This window comes from Falco punctatus (assembly GCF_963210335.1).
Source record: "Falco punctatus genome assembly, chromosome: 5".
Classification (NCBI taxonomy): domain Eukaryota; kingdom Metazoa; phylum Chordata; class Aves; order Falconiformes; family Falconidae; genus Falco; species Falco punctatus.
The window spans coordinates 85,584,254-85,607,908 of record NC_137584.1 but is presented as its reverse complement, the minus strand read 5'-3'; the positions used below and the strand labels follow the sequence as shown (position 1 = coordinate 85,607,908).

Genomic DNA, 23,655 nt, shown 5'->3' with positions numbered 1-23,655 from the left:
GGTGCAGGGCTCAATGACACAAAAGAGGATGCTGGCAGATCTGTTAAACAAGCACAGCATTCCTTCAATGGCTAGAAAATTAAATTCACATATGGTTAGTTTTCTCTGTGATGTCTAGGTTTGACTGCATAAAAATCCAGAATTTTATTAAGTTCTCTGAATATACTGTATTCTTTCTCCGCAGGTACTGGCCGTATTTAGACGGGAAGATAAGAGAAGCATTAGTTTTACGAAGTATTAAAGTACGACTTCTCATAAGTTTCTCAAGAGACACAGATCCCCTTACTTTTAACTTTGTTTCATCTCTGAAAGCTATTTGCACTGAAGTTCCAAGCTGTAGTTTGAAAGTTGTAAGTATAATCCATATTGCTTTGAAATCTATGGTATTTCCCACCCCTCAAAAACAATTAAGAAAACTTCTCAACAAAGAACTGTTTTCTGTTCGTTTCAAAGACTATAAATTTCATTAAATAACACAGGAAATGTTACATAATGAACTGAATTTATTCCTTGTACTAAGAGATGTAGAAATTAAGACAGAAAAATAGAATGATGCCAAAAGGCAATCTGTGTGGCGGACAGCCCGTGTAAAACACTACATGTGGTCTTTTACAGCAAAGCTAACGAAATGAACCGTAATCGTATGTCTTGTTTATACTGGCTGGGAAGAGTAAATGTGACAGCACAAAAATGTGGTTTAGTCTGGATTCATGTAATCTTACTGTTCAGCTGCATAAGCATCTACTTTTGCTTTAGTCAAGTACAAAGTACAAGAAAAAATAATGAAGATTTTTAAATTCAGGCTACAAATTCAGAATTGTGAAGACTAGAACAACCATTACGTGACCCCATTAGACATGCAGTACAGGAAAGTGAGAAATACTATGTGTGTTGCATTTATATTAGAGAACAGAGTGTATGGCAACTACTACTTTCAGTTTGGTACAGTTCATTTTTATGAAATTGAGGCACACTGGAAATCAGCCATCTTGGATCACTTTTTGGTTTTTTTGCAATGTCTGTCTTAAATCATCTGCTGAATTATTTTGACTGCTTAAATTGATAGTCCATGAAATCATTTTGTCTTTTTAAAATTGAGTTGTAAAGAAACAAGTACTGTTTGTGTTATGCACACTAAGTGGTATTTATGCATATCTTGAAATAGGGATTTTTGTTATAATGTACACTGTTATTACAAGTTTCCTAGGTAAGAAGCAGCTTACAAGTGTGAGTTTAAGTCAAAAACTCCAATACACGGCTGGCACTGCTTAAGCTGCTTCAATTTCAAGTAACTTCTAGCTTGTTCCATTTTTATCATCAGAGTTCTGGTTTTGTATTCAAAATCATTTTAATTAAGTGGCACCTAATGCTTTACGTACTTCTATCCCTTTACACCTACTTACAGCAGGTAAATTCTTTAGTACAGAATTTATCTTGTCAAATGCTAAAAGGAAAAAAAAAAGTATTTCTAGACATCCATTCTAGGTGGGTAGTCTAGCTGATCTCTGCAGTTAGAAAATACAAATACAACTTACAGTACAAAAAATGAGACGGCCCCAGTTTTAAATAGCTGTAAAGGTGCCTCTGTGCTGTGCATCACGTGTTCCGCACCCTGGCTAAGTCACTGCCTTAATAAGCCTTGGCATGAGTAACAGCCCAAGGCTCAGAGTTTACTGGTACCTCTTTGGTTCTGGCTGAAACCATGCTGTAGGCTCTATCACGACACTCTTTTACTTCACCGAACACGTCAGATGAGCACTGCTGCTTTCTTTTAACTGTGTTTCTTTTGTATTCATCTGTTCTAGCTGGGATCAAAGTGAAACAAAATGATGTGTGTGTATGGGCGAGAAAGAGTAGGCTAACAGGGTAAAAACTAAACAAACCTTTTGAATTATTAGAAAATGCTGCTTTTCCCTTTTGGTTCGGCTTTGAATATGAAAGAAATCAAGTCAAATTAAACTCTGTAGAGAAAATACTGTCATGCAGACATGTATTGTATGAGTTTATACACAAGAACACTGAAATTTTAAGAGAAATTTAAGGTACAAATTTTGATTGAAATTTGTAATTTCAATTTTTTTTTAAATTTTTTATTTATTTATTTGCTAAGCTGTCCCAAATACCTTAATATTGCTCTGGCAGAAATGGCACACACACCCCGCCCCGTTCTTCTGTTCTCTCAGGGATCATGTATCTGAGTCCTACGAAGCATATTCAGCTTTTTTCTTCTGTTTAGCTTTTGATCCCTGTGTTATGCCTTGTTGTGATCGTTTTCTTTTGTGCCTGTGGAAGGACCAGTTTGGCTAGGACATTCCCAGTGCGTGCCCATGGCTTGCTGCAGCTGCAGGGTACGCTGTTCTGCCAATGGCAGCAGCGCCAGGTACACGGTCACCTTGGGGAAGGCTGTACAGACATAATTTCTCTGTTAGGTGAGAATCTCTTACTGATTTCCCCTGGTCTCCTGACCAGGCTAACAGAAGGTGTGGTATTGCCTAACTGCAGGTATATCGTTAGAAACGGGACACTGCAAACCTGCTATGCCCAGCAGTGTCCTGATCAATACCAAATACAAAAATTACCGCTGGGCAGGTAATTTTCCAGTCTGCTGTGGAGGTCAGGAAGGCAGGGACTGCAAGACATGATTTCCTAGCTGCAAACACTGAACCGCTAACAGTGTGCTCTATCTAGAAGCAGGTGGGTGGTTGGTTTGTTTTTTTTTTTTCTTTTGCCACAAAACTTTGATAATGCTAGGCAATTAACATCATCAATGCAGTTAGAAAATGCTTAATCCCTCATTATGCATTCCTCAGCATCTCACTTGGGAGTCCGGTTCACATAAGCATCAATAATTATTGGATTCAACTGAACTGCTTTGAGACCGCAAACTCAATACAAGTACTGTGAAAAAAATCATCACTAGGAAGAATTCCTGAGGAAAAGGGCTTTGCATGAGGACTAAATAAGTGCTGTAAGCATGCAGCCAGGTGTCAAGGAGCTCTGTTCTATGCACGGAACCATGTGGTCATGAAATTAAAGGATAAACTGAGCTCACCATCATGCTTCTTGAGGCTTTAATTCCAGTACTCCTTACATTTCGTGTGCCTGACCCTTTAAATACATCTTATGTGCAAGATTGCTCAGTCTAACTCTCAAAGAAGCAGTAAAATGGGGCCAGCCCTGCTGGGCGCAGTGCTGAACTGAGAAAGGCCCGTGGTTTTGAAGGGCCCAGAGAGTATTAACTAGATGAAAGTGTCTTCAGATAACTGGAGACCGGGAAGGAGCGGCATGGAACAGATGTGTAGCTACAGCATGTGCTGTTCTTGAGCTTCCACATGAATCTGTTTCTGCATTGTACAGGTGGATCCCTGCTCAGGTGAGAGGAAGGAAGAACCACAACTTTCCGTACTTCTCAGAAAGCCAGCCATGTCCTACAAGTAAACAAAGCGTTATGAATGAACTATGAAACCTTTGCTCCTAAGCACTAACTTAAAGCTCTAAACTCCTAAAATAAGGATGGAAAAGACTAATTAACTGTTAGCAGAAGGTGGTGTATTATTAACACAGTACTTCGGCTGCAGGCATGTGTTGGGAGAATGTTAGGCTGTGCTACTGAATGTCAGTGCTGGTTCACTTGCTCACCTGAGCTGCAGTTTTGTATTCTGTTTCTGAGGGCAGATGAGTTTCCCTACTTGTTTTGTATTTTCAAGGACAATTGTAATCTATATTGTCAAGGAGTTATAATGGCTTCTATACTCTTGCTGGAGAACACATTACACTTTCAAGCCTTCTGTCTATTCCTGCCTGAATCTGAAATTTCCTTTCTTAATAAGTTATTATACAAAGAGCACACTAACGCAGGATTTTTCTGTTCAGCACATCTACTGAAATCTCTTAATTTGCCAACTCTAAGCTGATATGATTATTGTGCTTGACTATTTTTAAATCAAGGTATGTAGCTTTTTGCTAAATCCTGTAATAAGGGGAAGAAGACAGCTTTGTTTTGTTTTTACCCATTTGCTGGTTTTAGACTATTCCCTACAAAATTAGTATTAATTACACAGTATCTTCCACATCCCTGCAAAGAGTTACTGCGAGCACCCTTGATGGACACCCTGTTGCTGCTAACTGTCTCCATTCCTGTTTCGTTGCATCAGGAAAAACATGACCCTTTTTTTCTGGCTTTATCCAAAAATTCAAGATCCTTTCAGAAAGATTCAGATTCATCTCTGGCTGGCTACGTACATACTTTCTGTGATGGGTGCATGTTTGTTCCTCAGGCGCACAATTGCAGTCTTGATGTTGTCGAAGAACTAAACCCTAATGTCTAGTAAACTTGCCTTTACAGCTGCTGAGATGCTTTGTTCTAGGTTTTTTTTTTTTAAATGTAATTGTTAGTAGTGTTAAATATCTGTAATTAAAAGTATGATTTCCCCATGCAGTTTAGTTAGAAGTGAATATACAATATAAATCTCATTTAAAGGGCAGATAACTACAGTTTTACATAGAATAATCTTTTTTTAATGCTTTTTAAATTGCTTTTTAAAAAGCAGTCGCTCAGTTTGGGTGGTTGTGCTCGCTTTTAAATGCAAAAAACTATCTTTGGATTTTTGCTCGTCTTTGAACTTATTACAAAAATTAAGCTGTGGAAGATAACAATGCCTTGTACAGGTAAGTAAGCACACGGTAACACACAAAATTCAGAGACTGTTGAAGGACACAATTCTGTGTCTTATTAATTACAGATAAGCCTGTACAGAACTTCTAGTGTTCTCCAAGGAAAGCCAAACTGTAATGATCAAGACTGATGATTAAGAAGAGATTTTTTGAATGAATACTTATATGCTGTTCTGAAGCAACCAGTGGTATAAAACCTAAAGGTGCTGTTCCTGGCAATCAGTAACACATTTTGCAATAGTTGAGCAGTTTAATGCAAACCAGCTTGAAACCTACCTACATCAGCTGGGTAAAGAATGCTTTATAAAACTAAACTGCCAGTGTACTATGCATACGCCCTTATCTGATTTAATCAAACTGATGCTGTAGTCTACCACAGAGATAACTGCATTTCAATAATGAATTTAGTATTTTACAGTTGGGTTTTCAAAGTAGTAAGATTATTCTGAAGGACATCTTCCTGACCTAAAAGGATTCATTCCAGTTTTGTATCAGAAGGAGCACTGGTTCAAAAGAGGAATTTTGTATGATGGAAAACAGACCCCCAAGAAAGATCAAGGAGTTTTGGGGCCGGAGTTTTATAATACTATTTTTCAGTGTCTTAAGTGGGTACAATGTATAGCCATTTCTTTTCATCAGCAATGTACTGTAAATTAGATTTGTTCTGAAGATCTACACCATCACCTCAAAGTTTCTCAGTCCTGCAGTAAATATGCAATTTCTCCTTCATCATGCTATTCTCTACTTCTAGTTTTGGAATCTGTGTCTAGGTATTAGTTTCCTTGATGAAACAAACAATATTTAGCTTTGTAGTGGAAATATCATTTTTGTCTGGCACTGATGCAGACAAGAAATACATATAGCTCCAGAATTTAAAAAGAAAAAAAATACATCTTAGACTTCACTCTTTAGGGTAAAACAGATGCATTTTCCTCTTGTTGTCGGGTAAATCTCTCCATATCAGATTTAATCCTGAGAAGCTTCTAGGTTTCTGAAATCAGCAAGTTTCCTGTTGGGAACTATGAATGTGTAATATAAGGGTATTAATTCAATTGTTGCTGTGTCTGCCAATTCAGATCCTGAAGCAGACTTCAAACCCCAATGTCCCTTGATGAACGAGGAAACGAGCTATAGAAAAGTTTCTGGGTCTTATCACGCAGAACATAAAGGGGGAAGGGGGGATGAGTTGTGCATTCCATAGCCTTTCCTACCTGGCACTGTATTGCTTTTAGTATGCGGTAGCCATATACTTTGTCTAGTTCAGAATGCCAAGGGATAGTGAATATCACAAACTGAGAATTTATTAAGAAATATAGTGTGCAGTGTTTTATTAAAATTAATGTTTGGCTATAAAAACTCAAGCTGTTCTGTAGTGCTAACTCATTTTCAATAAAGAGTAGAGAACAGACCATATTTTTTCTGTCCATTATAGAACAGTTCTTATTAACCTGCACTCCATTCTATTTTATGGCAGAAATTCTTTGACCTTGAGGAAGAGAGTGCATGCTTTCTTAAAGAACAGAAGAACACTTCCTTTCCCAAATTAAATCGTAACAAATACATGGTGACTGATGGAGCTGCATACATTGGTAAGTAACCACATCTCAAGAAATTCTAGTTTGTAGCCAGAAGCCTGAAGTAACATCCATTTGTAAATGAGAAGTCTACAGTTGACATGCTTGTTAAGTTAAAGTAATAGTTCATTTCTTTGGGAACCTGGATAAAGACTGAGCTTTGAGCCTTTTCTCATTTAAACACTCTTTGCCCCTATGAGTCAGTTTCTTAAAAGCAACATTCTGCTTTCAGTATTTAAAAACAGACTGAAAGCACAAATACAATATACTGTATGAAGGAGGCATAAATTGCATTATTAACAAATTCTCTTGTTTCTGCAACCCAACGAAGATGGACTGTTCTCCGTATCCAATGTTACTATTAAAGCTATGGTCAGTCCTGGTAAATACTGTATGAACGCCTTTCATCCTCATCTCCTGAAGTCTTATTCCATTTACTGTAATGACATTTCAGATGCCCTCTCAACGTTAAGTACATATCTAATTGGTGTTCTGGGTTAAAGGTGTATTTAAGTCAAGTCCCTGTGGTGGCACCTAGTAAAAATTCATTATCAGTCAAATGCTCATTGAATGCAGAGTAAAAACTACCTTTTGAAAAAATCGGACTGCTTGAGCTACACGTGAGCTGCAGGATCAGAGAACTGCTACTGAATTAAAAAGTAACTCCTAAGATTTTATCAAGTCAAGAGAGAAAACTGGCCTTCTAACACGCTGCAGCTCGATGCTTCAGTTGCTTCCTTCCTCACCCTGACTTACTGCGCAGGGCTTAAAGCCAGTAACCACAGGGGCAGGGAGGGAGAGCAAGCGCTGCCGCCCCGCAGCGTGCCCATGCACCAATGGAGAACCCAAAGCAGCGCTGGGATACAACCAAGAGCTACTCGGAAAAGCTCAAAATACACACACCTCTCTTAACCTATCCGAATCTTATTTTTCCCTTCAACTAGTGCAGCTTAGCCCTCTCTCATCTCCCAAATGTTTTATGAATCTTTTTCCTTTATTCCATTTTAAATTCCTTCCAATAGCCAGATCAAATTTCAGTAAGTCATAACTTGTCCACACAGTATGGATTCTTGGCTGAGTTGGGTTTTTTTCTTTCCCATTGTCCTTACATCCTTAGATACACACAAGTAAAAGAAAGAAAGAATCAAAGCGGTGTGAAAGTAAATGTAAATGGATGCTAATATATGATCTGATGTATCTTTTACTTGAAAGCATATAGGAAGAAATGGCCCTTATGATAAGGCTTCAATTTGCCATCCTTCACAACTTCAGAATTCTTAACATTTCCTGCTAAAGTAGTTGAAATGACACTGAAAAAAAAGAGGGTAAAAATTTCATATACCTTCATGTTTTATGTATGTTCAGATAGTTTTCAAAATGACCCCTCCAAACTTTTTCTCCAAAATACTGCATGTTTTATAAATGTACAACTTAAATAGTTATAGTTCTAGTGAAATAAAAAAGAAATAACTGAAACACATGGTTTACCTGTTTTCCATTAATCCAATTATCCACTTTGCCTTGCGATAACCAGGATGTGAAATGCTCGTTCATGACCTTAGATTCCAACAAAGGTGGTGATAACTGGCATGAACCAGTAAAACCTGGTTTTCTTTTCTGAAATATTATCTATCAACGGATAACCTGTAAAAGATCTACTGGTTTGGCTCAGCATTATGGAGCAACTATTCTCCACAGCATCTATGTGTTTATATGGCAAAAATGTATTTTCACTTACGAAGTATTAGAGCTGCTATACTTCCAGAAACAATCTATACTACACACGGGTATGTAATGGAGTTTTTTCTTTCCCACTACTATAGAAAACTTATTTTCATCTCTGCCCGGGTAGGCACTGGGGAAAATGACACTGTAATATGCTGGATTGCCTTTAGGGAGATGGTCTTGTTTTTTTAATATTATTTAAACGTTCGAAACTCATTGTATATTCCTGCCTTTACTTGTAGGTAATTTTGATTGGGTAGGAAATGCTTTTACGCAGAATGCTGGAGCCGGCCTTGTTATCAACCAAGCAGACACGGGGAACAGCACAAGCATCATTAAGCAACTCAAGGCTGTTTTTGAAAGGGACTGGTATTCACATTATGCCAAAAGTTTACAACCAACAAAAATCCCAAACTGCTTTAATCACAAACTTAATAAAGCAACATCAAATAAGACTGCCATGAGCAATGTGAATTAGAAAGACTATTTTACTGTTTAGTATGGCAATGAAGAATTACGTTGGAATATATAGCCCTCTTTCATATTTACAGACAAGAGACTTAAAAAGCAAAAAAAAAAGTTTGGTTTGGGGGGGATGTTTTTAGGAAAAAGCACACTTATATAAAAAACTGTCAAAACTATATTCTCTATATTGAATTATTTAAGACTTTCAAATTTGTTACTTCTGACACTGAATGTCATTTCTGCTTCCATATTAATTTTAATGTTCTGAGTTTGCATTTAACAGCATGTGTCAATTTTTCTGTTTTAGTTTTAGGACTTTCCCTAATTGCCAACCTGGCTAGAACAAACCTTGAGGCAAAACCAAGATTCAAGCTATGAAATGGCATTCTAAGATCAGTTATTACTGACATACAGGTAGATGGTAGGTTTACTGTCTTAGAAAACATGAAGGAATAAGCAACCTTTCACCCATTTAAATTGTTTGCTTTAAATAAATACCCAGTCACACAAATAATTCCTAGTTCTACAAATTTAGTTTGAGTATCATCCTTCTGTGTCTTCTAACTAGCCTTAAAATACATTAGAGTTACATGACTGGTAATTCACTCATTTCGTAGAAGTATGAAAAGGTTTTCAGGGATTGGGGTTGGCCTCATCAAATTTGTCATAATCCCTAAAGCTGCTCAGATGAATGGATTTTTTATCAAAAGTAACGTGGATTCCTTTCAACATAATAGTTATTTCCAATTATACATGTTTCATCTAACACTGAAAAATCACTGGATTAATAGCAAAGACCTAGGACTTTTTTTTTTGTTGTTGTTCTCAAGAATATTTCTTCCCCAAGTTAAATATTTATCATGTGAGCCAGCAGTTGCGTGATGACTCATTATCAAACCAACGCATATATAAAAGTCAAATACTGCTTTTTAAGAAGGTCAAGGGTTATGCAAAATCATGCAATAATTGCTGTTATGTGATCATAGTCATTTTGTTTCATTTTACACCTGAAAGTTTTTTCTTTCCTAACTTTTACTAAAAAAAAAAAATAATTGTGAAACAGCAATTTCTGTTACAATGTCATCATTCATATAGGTGGATACATCAGCACAAACAGAAACGTGATGCCTTTATTTAGGCCACTGTTTCAGTTGGTGTTAATAGTGTGCCTCTACAAACACAACTCAGTTGCATCAAGAAGCACCTGTTGTGTAAAAGTGTGAATTTGCTCTTTACAAAAATATAAATGCTTGACAACAGATTTTTCTCTACTCAGAGCTGTAATAGCTTAGTTTTGTAATAATAAAAAAATGTTTCATTGCTATCCCTCTGCTTCTGTTGAAGACACACGGCCAATGAAAGCAAAATGAATTCTGCATTTTGTTAAATATTCACAGAACTTTTTCCAAAATGCAGACTTTTTGTCAGCTGGCTGTATGTTACTGAAGGCACACTTCAACAGCAGTGGGCAAAACGAGAAGGAAAATCAACCATGTCCCCAAGGTACTGTTTTAATCTGAAGACCAAGTTAAAAACCCACCTTGACTTTCAAAACACAGATTTCATTTTCAAGGTTAAAAAAACATTAAAGCAAGCACAGCTTAGGAAATTCTAATAAGGTAACATATGCACAACTTCAAATTGCCAGCTAGAGACACACCACAAAACTAGTTATGACTGCAAAAGGCACACTTTTTGACGAAGAATGTTTCTTTTGCAATTGCCAAGTTTTACATTGTCTTACTGAAAGTAATGACATAACAACAACAAAAAAATCAAGTTGTCAACTTTTACAGAAAAGATTCTGTGCAGCTCTAACGCTCAATAACATTTTCTAATATTCAAATAAACACATGCCATTTATTAGCCTACACACACACAGAAAAGCATATATTCTGACATTCCTATAAGACACAAATATCTACAAAGAAAAAGATTCTTGAATTTCTATGAAGGAAAGATCTTTGTGAAGAGAAATTTCTGTATTTTCTTCCTTCTGTATATAATTTAGAGTATGTATAGCAAGTATGGGAGAAAGATCCCCAGCACTTTTTAGTTGTTGGGGTTTTTTTGTTTTGTTTAAGAAATAAATATTCGTTCAGATTAATTTCTAGTGAAAATTTCAGTCAAGTTATACCACCAATGAATTTAGTCTTATGACTCAAAGCGAAACGAGCAAAACCCAACCAAACAAAACCCACAACCTTTTAAAAGCTGGGTGAGATATTTGTAAAGCTTCTGAGGTCCCCATGGATGGGTGCTTTTAGAGCTTGAGATAAACTTAATACCTTGAGACACAAAAAAACCCAAGCAAACAAAAAAACCCCACTGTCCAGAGTTGTTAATTGTAGCACCTGATGGCAATAATACACAAATATGAATCAATGTATTTTTTTTTCCCTTTTGCATTATGGATACTAGAAATGTGTTAAGTTTTCTAAATGACATCTTGTACAAATAATGGAGGATCTGAGTGGAACAGAAATTTGTCAGATGATAAAGCTAAGCTGTTTACAAAGCGGGAATTGGTGATGAAATCAGACTGTGGAGTTACCACTGACCTTCCATTTAGTATACCAAATGAACAATTCAGATGGAGTAGTTTTACTGGACAGTTCCTGGGGCAATATAATCATGTATATTAACCAGATCCATTAGTTTACTTGGCTTGAAAAATGCTGGTGCTTCAGCGACCCCACCCCCCCACCCCCCCTAAAGAGCAGGTACCTAAAAGTATATTTGAAAGTGGCAGTATGTTCTGATTTTACGAATGAAAAAGTTTGGGGTATTTCTAACAAATTTTAATGTGAAATAGTGGTCAGCCATCCTACAAATGGACTGGCAGGCTCAAGTTTCATTTGGTATAAAGTATGGATTGATATTTTAGTAACTGTTTAGAATGGCAGCAGCTCCAAAGTAGTATAGAAGGCTTTGGTCTGTAATATTAGCCAAAAGACAAAGTGCATCCTTGGACTTCAGCAAGTAGGAAATTAAAAATATCAGATTCTGTTTTGAAGCTGTTTAAGGGGATTACAGCCAATTATTTGTTTTGGGTTAGTACTGTTACCGTTTAACTAGATTTGCTACAGCAGCCTCAATTCTGGCTTCAGATCCTTCTACCACTGTAAATAAATCTGGAATAATGTGAAATCTGTGATTTCACATTGGTTGAGCAGGGATCAGAATCTAGAACAGTTTCCTCTTGCTTTAGCTCTCCTGAGCATCACCATTGCACATGCTATTTCCAAATTTAAGAGGGATTTGCATTCAGTGGTTTCTCACAGACCTCATAGCCAAAATCCAAACGATGCACTTTCTCTAACCCCCTTCTAACTGGCATTGGTAACTCTGTCATATTAAAGGCAATTTCCTAAACAGAATGGCTTTATTCTTAAAGAATATAGACTGTAATTGTTTGCTGCAAACATTTACTAGTGCCTTATTCATACAAGCTTTTGTTTAACTGTTCCTCACACGAAGTCCTGCTAAAGATCTTGTATCTAGTACAGAGGCATACAGCGAACTTCCAGTGTAAGAAGACTACATATTGTAATGTTTACAGGTTAGTACCTAAAACTAGAGTCACAAAAAGACGAAAATTGAATGTGAGATGTTGGTCCAAACCACAAGCATGTCTACACTTGAGCATTTTTATCCAAGCCCAGTTCTAGAACTAAATTTCACAAATCACTCCTGTCTTCATTATCAACTAACGTACAACATGATTGAATTACTCTGTCATACCAAGGTGTAAAAATAAATAAAATTTGGATTCCCCCAACACCTGGCTGACATCTAAAGCATAACCACAGAAATTCCTGTAAGCACAGGGTGAAGTCCAAAACTCACCCAGCAGCTACTTTACAAATCTTGCATATTAAGTCTCAAGTTGCTTTGGGCCAGCTACCCCTTAGTTCTGTCTGAAGCATCAACTAATATCCACAACTACTCTCACCTTGCCTTGGAAGACCAAAAAAGTATGTTTTATGTGCCACTGCACAACAGCCATAGCTGTACCTTGACAGGAACAAGTTTCTGTCTTTTTTTGTTGGGTTTTTTTTTCTGAGAAAAGCAAACAAACAACAAACAAAACAAAAATAATAAAAAAGCAAACCCAAAAAAAAAACCCAAACCAAACCCCCACATCTTTGAATCGAGTTTGAGACTATGCTGTACAAAGTTCTACACCATACAGGAACACAGGGCTAGTATGAAATCCAGGCTCTGTGGGTGATTCAGAGGAGAGAGAAACAGTAAAAAAGCCTCACAATGCTTTTAAGGTTTAAGACGTACCCATTATATGCTACTAGCTACCTAAATTCTACTACTATGTTGAGTTTTCCTGCATAGAAATAACTAACCTCTGTGTGAATGTTACCTGCCACTTAACCCTAACCTAAGGAGACATCCAGACAAAGAATTTAGAGTTTTTTTGTGACTCTAGTGTGTACTTACTGAAAATAGCGCAGACTTTCTCATCAAGATGGTAAAGACATCAGTTGGCTATTCCAGTTCTTCAAACTGAAGTCCTTTACAAATATCCCCATCTTGAGTGTCATGCACTTGACTCCTGAGAATGGCCTTATAGAGTGCTAAGTTATCTTAAAACCATTTTGGACTTCAAAATTAACTCTTCGTTTTGATACAGAAATACTGACTACATGTATAGTATGTTTCCAGATAGTAATTTCTGGCACTGTGTTTTCTTCCACTCTTATCCTTTCTCTCCATATATATTCATGGTTATTGGTTTTTTTAATCACAATCCATGTAAAAACCAGAATGAATCCTTGGTATATTTAAAATTCACAATGATACCTCCTGAGTTGAAGGCACCAGTAAACATATGCCACTTTTAACACTGCAGTGTATAAGTAGCTCAACTGATACTGTGGAGTGTTTGCTTTTCTTATCTGTAGTTTTTCACTTTAATTACTGCTGGATGTTATTTATGAATTTCTCAGTGTTGAATCAGGTTGCTCTTGCATCATCACTTTGCACAAATGCCTTAGAAGCTTGCCGAACTAGCATGTAAAAGAGACCTCGTTCAAAATAGTTTAGACAAGAAAAGAACTCACGTGCTTTACACTCTCTGAATGCTGAAGTCAGTAGATAAAACTCCAGTCTTATAATGCAGTGGAGCTTTCTATTGTACCTCCTGTTTGGATTAGCCCTGCATGGGCTTCAAAGAAAGAGTCTGTGAGAATTGTGTTTGAATTATCTTAAGATCAGGAATTTACAGAGAATATGAATGAAGAATCCGGATGTATTGAATGGTTCAACACAGTAATATAAAATTGGGGTTTCATGAAAACAACATTTCTATTCCATATCCATATGCTACTACTGCATTAACACACTAACATTAGCGAAAATTCAAAATAGACTTAGAACCAAAGTCAAGCTACTGCAGCCCATTTCTGAAAACCTTGTTAAAAGTAGACTTTAAGAGCGCAGTTCAATTATGGCTGCAAATTATTCTGCTACAGGCAATGGAGTCAGCTTTATTGACAACAAATTCTACAGTGCAATTTTACAGGAAGACTCAATAAATCTTTTTAATCCTGTAAAACGAACATGATAATTTTCCCTTTAAGAACAGAAATAAGGTTGATGGCTGATTCAGGCTACAGAATAGAACAAGATATAATAAAATGGCCCACCACTATTGCATTCCAGTGGATTATCTTTGCTCCTTTATGTTGCATGGCCACACACACGAATACTACAAATTATATGTTTTGCCATGGTGTTGCATGAACATATAGTGGGCATTGCATCTCACATAGTAATATCCATCCCTCCCGCAACATCATAAAATGAAACAAAGGTAGAGAGGGGGAGGAAAAAATAGCTGCAGAGGCAAACCAGCTTGAATCAGACTGAGTTAATGGACTGGGTGCTGGCCTAAAAGCTCTGGGCTGTGTTCTCATTCTGCCTTTCCCTCCAAAAAACAAAAAAATTCCTTAAGCATCCACTTTGCTTTTCTTCATACGAGTCAAATCCCATGATTGTTTTCAGAATGAGGAGGGAACTTGTAACAATTACAAGCTTATGCTTAATAAAAAAGAAATTGGCATGAATAAGAGCCCATCAATTTCTGTGTAGCAGATACTGAGAAGTAACACAGTATGTGAAATGGGACTCTTGCTTGCACATTTCAAGTGTCTAGTGCTACATAAGGAAGGATTTATAACATAGCACATGCCTGCAAATTTCACATCATATGCAGCATTTGCATATATTCTCTCGATATTCAAATATCCTCAAGTCAGACAGATACCATTCTGAACTAAATAAACTGGTGAAAAGTAAGCAGAAGTATCAAGCAATCAAATTTGAAAAGTTATCCATGTTGAAATGAAAAAAAAAAAAATCCACCCAAAAGTGCTAACTATGTGAAGTTCATAAATGACTTAGAAGCTGGAATTACTTTCAAGTGTAACGTTGAGGGACTTAATGGGGAAGGAATCTTCATGTTAAAGGTATGCACCCATTTTTGTAACATGCAAGACAGCATATAACACATAAAATGAGAAGCTCTTCAAAGGGAAGTGTGTGGAACAACATTTTATTGACTGACTTGCTAACAAATGTTTGCAAGTGGATATGCTCAGTATTCAATTATTCCACTTTATTCGTTATTTGTATTTCTTCAAATGACACTGTACCTGTATTCAATGTTTTTCTTGAAACTTGACAGAAAAACAGGATGCTTCTGGAAGTGACAGCTGTTTCTTTCAAAAGGTCAAACAGCTGTTCTCCTAATCTGACTTGTCCCCTCACTTCTGCCTCCTGCTTCTTCATCAGCCCCCTCCAGGTTTTCACTTGCTGTTGCCTGAGGAGCAAAGAAAAGAAACTATTTTTAGTTACCTGCTGCTTTTGAAGACTGAGGGCTTCTCAACACACTTTTGCCGTTTGAGAGATCCCTCACCTAATGCAATACTAGAAAAAAGTATAAATGAGGTCAAACACATAATTCCAGGTGTCTCACATAATTCTTCCTTGGAGAGATATATGCAAAATCTGGAAGAAAACAAGACTGGGGTGGGGGGGAGGGAGGCACAATCGGCAAACTTTTAATCAGGTAGAGAGGTTCTTTTGGTGATACGAATACTTCTTTTGGCGGCCTCACTTTATTCAAGTGTAAACCATTCTTTATCATACAACCAGATTTGTAATGACAGAAATGTGTGCCTAATGCCCCATGTGTCTAGCAACTGAATTAATTTCTTCACTTTGAGGGTAGAAAAGGCAGGTAAAAATGGGCAATACACTGTCTCCTCTTTTCAAGGAATAGCCCAGGTTGCTACTAGAAATAGAGCTGTTTCTAAAGAAAGCAAAGGTCTTACTCATCCAACTTCTATTAATTCTCAAAAGTGGTGCATACCTGTGGGAACTTGGGGATCACAGCTTAGAACCAACTTATTTGTGGCAAACTTACACTTCTCAGGAGAGCTCCTTTTCCTCGTCCTCAATATACTCAAGACAGCTGTGCCATCTGCTTTTAACAATCTTCAGGCTCTTCAAAGACATTTCCAAACTAGATAAGAACTTTCCCTGTGAAAGGAAAAATGAATAGCAGATCAGCGAGGAACCCAAAGAACCTAGTACAAATATTAAAACGCGTAAGAAATCAGCATCAAACCCAGAATGCGTTCTTTCTTTTGCCAATGAAAAAATGAAGTTGAAATTTATGAACCAAAATGCTGTTATGTTTGTGGGCAGTCCCCACATCTAAACTGCTGCTCTTAATATGACAGAGATGCAGTGAAGAATCTGTGAACCACTAGCTTTGGTATGTTGTACAAAGGTTTCAGCATTCAAAGTCTTATATCCATCTATGGATGTATACAGCTCAAAAGGCTGGCCAAAAAAATGGGGTTCTGTGAACATTTATACAGACCCTATTGCCAAATAATCATTAAAAAAAAGTCACTTCTTACAGCATTTGTTTCTTCAGATGTCACCACAGAGATCTTAGCGAACAAATCTGGAGACAGACAGAAAAGCAGCATCTGTGGCAGCAAGCGAGCCAACTAAAATAAACTGTAAACCCATTTTCCAAGTGCCAGCTGATACAATAAAAGAATTCAAATGCCCCATATCCATCTCAGATTCCCAGTGGCCTTGTATCAGATTCCAAATACAGAGCTGATGCTCCACACACATGTACATGCAGAGACACATCTTCAAAGGAAAAATGAGTATCTGTGCCAGAATAGCTTGGAACATCTCTAATACTTGTTCCACTGCTGTTCTACTCTTAAATGAGACTGACAGGAAATAGTACAGCTCTTTCTGGAAAGGGCCACATACCCTTTACTAGAAAATGGGAACATGCACACACAGAGTCTCGGAATAATGAACTGCAAAAGCAAACTCCTGGCCACAGCACAGAAGTACATTAATGTAACATTTTCTGATAGCACATACCAAAGCCATCTCCTTTTCATTCCCATGTTACATGTGTGCCAAAACTCACTATTTAACAAAGGGCAATGTTTCTCTCTGAACTAAACATTCCAGAGAGGATTATACTTTTTCTAAAAAAAAAAAAAAAGAAAAAGAGAGAGAACAGCAACCACTGCCCCAATTCTCTCTTCCCTTTCCTCACTCCCCTTTTTCTTTGGCAAATGTTTCCATTATCTCCCCCTCTGCCTCTTGTCTTTTTCTTTGTCAAGCTATGTCCAACATGCTGTTTCTGAATCCCCTGCGGCTTTGTACACAGGGATGAATCCCTGCAACTTGCATTGTTGGTGCTGTAACACCCTACAAGGTTATCTCCACTAGCTTTACCCGAAGTGCTCAGAAGATGGAAGTACATGCACATGTCGTTCAAAGACACACAAATTACTACGTACGAAGACAAGGGGAGTCAGGGCAAAAGCAGAATACAGGCACTACTGGAAAAATACCTGGATGGGGAAAGGGGTTTAAATCATACTCCTCAATCCAGTATCGCCTTGGCACGTCTGAAACCTGTACCGGGCTCTAGAGCCTGATTTTGCAAACCTTGCACAACACAAGCCTTGCCTCCAGGTATTTTGTTCGCGATTGTTCTAGAGTTACATACCAGGTTAACCTGCCAAGCCAGGCAATAACGAGCAAGTCAAAACCACAGACAACTTCAAAGCCACAAGACCTCAACTCCACCCTCCAAGTGGCATTTGGCCACAGAGGGGATGTAATCTGGGTATTGTCATCTTGAGACAGTCAGATGGTCCAAGCTTACCATCATGTATAACACCACCACCTTCAAAAGAGTAAATGAAGAAAGAAGACCTCTCTGCAAACATATTTTAAATCTCTGAGTGCGACTTCGGCGCTGCATTGTATTTCCCTACACAACCTAGAAGTGGCAGGAGTCCTTTGTGAAGTTTGCAGAGTAAAAAGGATATGTACTATATAATTTTTACTACTATTACCTCTTCTGATGGAATAAAATATCAAATAGAAAAATCTGTCTAAACTTATTTTGAAAACTGCATGGCCAGCTTATGCAGTAGCTAGATATGTGGCAAGGTGCAGTGTTACTCTCTAAGGAGAATACAATAAATATGCTTATATATTTTGTTCAATTCAAGCACTGCGTAGTCTCCAAGATCTACCATGAGAAGTATGGATAACTTCTCACTACCCTTCCTATTTCAGAACACCGTATTTATCACAGATGTGTACAATACAGCGGCATAGCTTAGGCCTGTTATATAGGTCAGTATCTGCAATGCACACCAGAACATAGTTTGCCACTGTAAAGGAGAGTGGCTGCAAACTCTATTTTGGATAATCCAATTTATATTTGAGGAAATCAGTGTGGTCATTTCTAGAACTATGAATATAAGGCAACTGCTGCATGCTTGTATATTTGATGAGTTTTATTATACTATATCCTTATATGATGCCTATGCAGTGTAAATGCTTTAATATAAGATACTGAATGTTTTTTTACACATTCTTTTCTAAATGATGCTACATTTTACTGCATGTTTATCCATTTTTTGTGTTGGTACAAAGTGCAGGCAGGAAGACACATGATTTTAATAACTTACACAGCAGCTATTCCAATCCATAATAAAAACATGTTCTTACGTAAAGACTTTAATTTGGCAAGAAATGTGCTTCCTTTAGACAATGGGCTTGGTTCACAGCAATATCTGTGTAATGAACGTTTACTTATTTTTTAAAAAAATCACTGAGTCTGTAAATGAGGCTATCGACTCCGCTGCAAACCACTATGTCGGTATGTTTTGATACCTTTGAAAATGTAACTCATCTACATTTACTAGGAAAACAGGTGACCTGTCCTGGTTCAAGTTGAAAAATAGTACTCTAACTGAAAACATCAAAACCTGAGCTGCTGTTGTTTGGTGCTGCAGGATGACAATGTAGCAGTCTTTTTTTTTTTTCCTTAATGCTTTCTCATGACCTTAATACAATGAGTTCTTGTTATCTGATTGTGAACTGGGCCCGCTGCTTACAGTGTTACTACACGTAACCAAAGTTCAATATAATCAACAAAATGGATCAGATTAATTCTTCAGAAAATAAGAAGAGGCCAACTTTGGTTTTGCTGAGGTTTTGGAGCAGCGGCTTGGTGCAGAGTGCTGCTGCTGTACCAGTGCATTTTAAAATGTAAGGAAATCACTGCTGAAAGACTGCTAAGACAGCACTGTCAGTGGTAATATCTTACACTGCTGGAAACAAAGTTATCAATGATATAACACTAAATCAAGGAAGTAATCCAGTATTTAAAGCTATGTAAATATTTATTTTAATGCTGCAGCATCATAGCAACCATTTTTCACTGCTTTGATATCCAAGGATTCCTAGTACTACACAAATGTATTTCATCTGCATCATTTTTCAGTTTCAGTACTTTCAAAGCAAAGTAAGCCCTATTTCTTTGTACTGCACCGAAATAAAAGAATCTTGTTTCAGTACATAAAGCTTTTCTTACTCTTTCTGGTCTGTCTCCATCAGTGTTTCTATAAGCTCTGTATCATAGATACTAGCCTCGAGCTCCCAGTCTTCTGTGCATACACATACCTAAGGCATACCCAGCAACACAGACAACCTGGTGCCTCTAACTAAGGCTCTTTGAAGTCTGAGCAGTGGTAGCACCGAGTGACTGTGAACATCTAGTGAACTTCACAGCTATTTGAACACAGGTCTTCTGTATCCCTGTTTTAGGCTTCAGACGCAATAAGCTTAAATCCCGCTCTTGGACACATCAGTCTCCATGGCTCAGGATGGATACATCCTGAATGTTGTCACAGTTTAACCCCAGCCAGCAACTAAGCACCACACAGCCACTTGCTCACTCCCCCGGGTAGCATGGGGGACCAAATCAGAAGAGTAAAAGTGAGAAAATTTGTGGTATGATATACAGTTTAGCAGAGAAAGCAAAAGTTGCATGCACAAGCAAAACAAAATAAGGAATTTGTTCATCCCTTCCCATGGGCAGGTAGGTGTTCAGCCACCTCCAGGAAAGCAGGGCCCCATCATGCTTAACAGTTACTTGGGAAGACAAACGCTGTAGCTCCCTACAGCCTCCTGCCTCCTTCTTCCCTCCAGCTTTATATGCCGAGCACAGCATCACACAGTTTGGAATATCCCTTTGGTCAGCTGGGTTTAGCTGTCCCAGCTGCATCCCCTCTCCCAGCATACTCACAGTGGGGTGGGAAGCCCAAAAGGCCTTGACTGTGTAAGCCCTGCTCAGCAATAATGAAAACATCCCTGCATTAACAACACTGTTTCCAGCACAAATCCAAAACACAGACCCATACTAGCTACCATAAAGAAAATCAACTCTATCCCAGCCAAAACCAGCACACATGTTCAAATTAAACGGACTCAGGCTACAAAGCAGTCTTGCTGACCATATCCATACACGAAACAGGGGCATGGTACAAGCTGGAACAGTACCTAGTACCTTCCAGATTCTCTCTTAGCACAGTTGTCCTTCGCATTGGCCCACCACAACTAGCACTCTCACAGACAGTGCCCAGGTGCAGCATTATGGGGCAAGATCTCTTAGTAACTCTTCTCTGCCATCTGGCCACAGCTACCCTGTAGAAAAAGAGGAAAAGGACAAGTTAGGCACTTGGATGTCAAGCATGAGGCATCACTTAGCTATATAGTCAAGGAAATGCTCCCAACTTTTCGTTGTTTAGATGCAACTATTCACACACCTAAAATTGTCACACTCCAAATCTGAACCTCGCAGCAAGTTTTGGTGTCAGACAAAAGCGTGATATTCTCCGAGCTACAGCTTACCTGTGAACACTTGAACCCAGCAGGGAACTCCGTCCATCTCCTCATTTCACTTCTTCCCTGACTGAATAGGACCAATTGCTACTGGAAACACTGTCGTATTATTCTGACCAGAGAAAACAGTATTGACCAGAGCAGATCTTGTAATACTAGGGAAAAACCTAAAAGAAAAGACGACAAGAGATTACCAGTGTCTCTTAAACTCTAGAAGAACTAATTAAAAACTGTATAATCTGAGCTCTGCCAAAATCAAGGCTATAAAGCCTCACACAGCACTTTGAGTCCCAACCTTTTCCTTGGGTTGTAGGCAGGAGGCAAAGTAGAAACATGGAAGAAAAAAAAAAAAGATTTTTATGTACAGCAATAAAATTGAAGCACCTGAAGCCTGACTAATTAGGTGACCTTCTACAATGGAGCACATCAATAGACAGGAAGAGGATGTCATCTACCTGGACTTCTGGTAAGGCCCTTGGTATGATCCTCCACAACATTCTTGCCACTAAACTGGTGAGATATGGGTTTGATGGATGACTGATGGATATGGAATTGCTGGATGATCATGTCCAAAGAGTTACAGTCCAAGTGCAAACCAGTAACAAGTAATGTCACTCAAGGGTACATACTGGGACCAGTACTAGTTAGTATCTTCATCAACAACATAGAGTGGGATCAAGTGCACTCTCAGCAAGTTTGCAAATGACAGCAAGCTGAGGGGTGCAGGTGATTTGCTAAAGGGAAGGGAGGCCACACGCAGAGGGCCCTTGGCAGGCTTGAGGAGTGGGCCAATGCAAACCTCATGAAGTTCAACAAGGCCAAGCGCAAGGTACTGCATGTAGGCTGGGACAGTGCCCAAGACCAAAGCAGACTGGAGGATGAAGGGATTGAGAGTAACCCTGCTGAGGAGGACTTGTGGATACTGGTGGATGAAAAATAGGGCATTAGCTGGCAATGTACTCTTGCAGCCCAGAGAGCTAATCATATCCTGGACTGCATTAAAAGAAAATTTTTATGATGAGGATGGCAAGATACTGAACAGGTTGCCCAGAGAAGCTCTGAATGCCAAAAAGTGTTCGCAGCCAGGTTGGGCAGGATTTGAACAACCTGATCTAGCAAAAAACATCCCTGCCCATGGCAAGGGGTTTGGTCTAAACGATCTTTAAAGGTCTCATCCAAACCATTCCAGGATTCTGTGATTCCAAGATGCTGCAGTAAGTTACTTGAGCAGCTCAGCTTATCAGCTGATACCAATAAAGGAGACATTCACACAGCTTAAAGTCTTCCGATTTATTTCTTGGACACTACACAATTCATTTGAAAGTAGCTGCTTCTGTAACACAGAAGTGATACAGTTTCTATGTTAACAAGTAATTGTTCTTGTACAGAATAATTCCTAACCTACAAAAACATGTATGCCTAAACTGACTTGTGACACAGGCAAGAAACACCAAGTGTAAAAACATACAGAATATTTTTGTACTTGGACATTTGTACAGAATGATTTAAGAGGAAGAGCAGTTTCTTCTCCCTTCATATCTATTACCAAATACAGAGGCCTGTTGGCCTGTTCCACCTTGGGGGTGGGGTGGGGGTGTCTCTTTCTTCCCTCTCTCATGCTTCCAGTTCCAATGCCCCACGCTGGTTGTTCTCCTCAGCCCCCAAGTAGTTTGCTCTGGATATAGCCGTAAATGAAAGCATAGCCTGAGTTAACGTGTGCAGTGGTACACTATATGGCCCAGAATTTTATGTGCTCTTCAAACACAACATAAAGTAAGGTTTCCAACCTCCCACCAGATCTGAATTGCAGCACAGACTCTGAAAACTTAATGTACAAAAAGGAAAAGATCTGTAACATACGATAGCCCAGGTCCCCTCACATGTCCCAAGAAGCGAGTTGCAGAACTAACAATGGCACTAACAAATCTAAAACCCCTGATGCTTAGGAGGGGAAACCCTTTTCCAGAAGGTGATGCTGTTGTGGATGACGCAGTCTACCACGAAGGACAGAAAGGACATAGGCAGAATGATACTGGCTGTGGAAACGGGTGTTGTGTAACAGCCTAGCCTGCTTTCCACCAAAGTGCAGGATACAGAGACTATGGAAAAAAACCTGAAATGGGGTCTGAAAAAAACAGAACCCAGGCTATGGAAAAAAAAATAAAAAAATTAAATGGGGACAGAAAAAAACAGGATCCTGTAAATAAATTTCAAAGTGTCCATAACTTATTATACTAATCTCCATTTCCAGTAGGCACCCTTTTAATTTGCAGAAGGCTGTAACTTCCAGTTGTCCTAACAAGAATGATCAATAACCAACACTTACCCAGATCACTGTGACCTGTGCAAATTCAAATTAACATCTGAGTTTGAATCTGGGAAAGCAGGCACTAGCCTGGATTTCTGATTTCCCAGGAGACTGCCACTGACACTGGGATTTTCTGCTGCAGTGACTGCTCTCACATGCTCTTAAAACTACAGGAGTTCTAAACAGAAGAACACAAATTGCCCTCTGATTTCCATCTCAAAAAACTCTAACCAAGTCTACTGCTAAGTTCATTTGCCTTATGGAGAGAGACTAGTGTTCCCTGTAGCTTGAAAATGAGAACACTAAGCAGCAGATAACATTTAAACAGAAAAGGTAAAGACTGGCAGGAGATGAAAGAAAGCAGAAACTCCCAAGATAACTGCTCTCAGTAGCATGTCCTTTTATAAAAGCTGGTTTATGTTTTGCCAGAAAGGCAGCTTTTGAAAACTGTACAGATCACGAAGTAAGCAATAGCTGGCCAGACTGTGACACACAGTTTCATGTACAACACCTGAACAGATTTCTTCAGTAAATGCAACAGGAGTGATGGGTCCAGAACAAGGTGAAAGAACCAGTTCCCCATGCAGAGAAGCTTTACCTTAATTCCAAAGCTATTTATGTCCCCATTTAATTCCAGCA

At 38.4% G+C, this 23,655-nt stretch overlaps 1 protein-coding gene across 3 annotated transcripts in view; it reads left to right on the top strand.

Moving 5' to 3' along the window:
• The window catches only part of PLD5 (phospholipase D family member 5), a 203,393-nt gene extending 186,397 nt beyond the window's left edge, over positions 1-16,996 (top strand). For all 3 annotated transcript variants that reach the window (XM_080389758.1, XM_080389759.1, XM_080389760.1), the window contains 3 exons: positions 185-350; positions 6,149-6,263; positions 8,216-16,996. In XM_080389758.1, coding sequence (XP_080245884.1) covers positions 185-350; positions 6,149-6,263; positions 8,216-8,451 — 517 coding nt within the window. In that variant the 3' untranslated portion in view covers positions 8,452-16,996. The remainder of the gene's footprint in view (positions 1-184; positions 351-6,148; positions 6,264-8,215) is intronic.
• Positions 16,997-23,655: the final 6,659 nt, after the last annotated feature.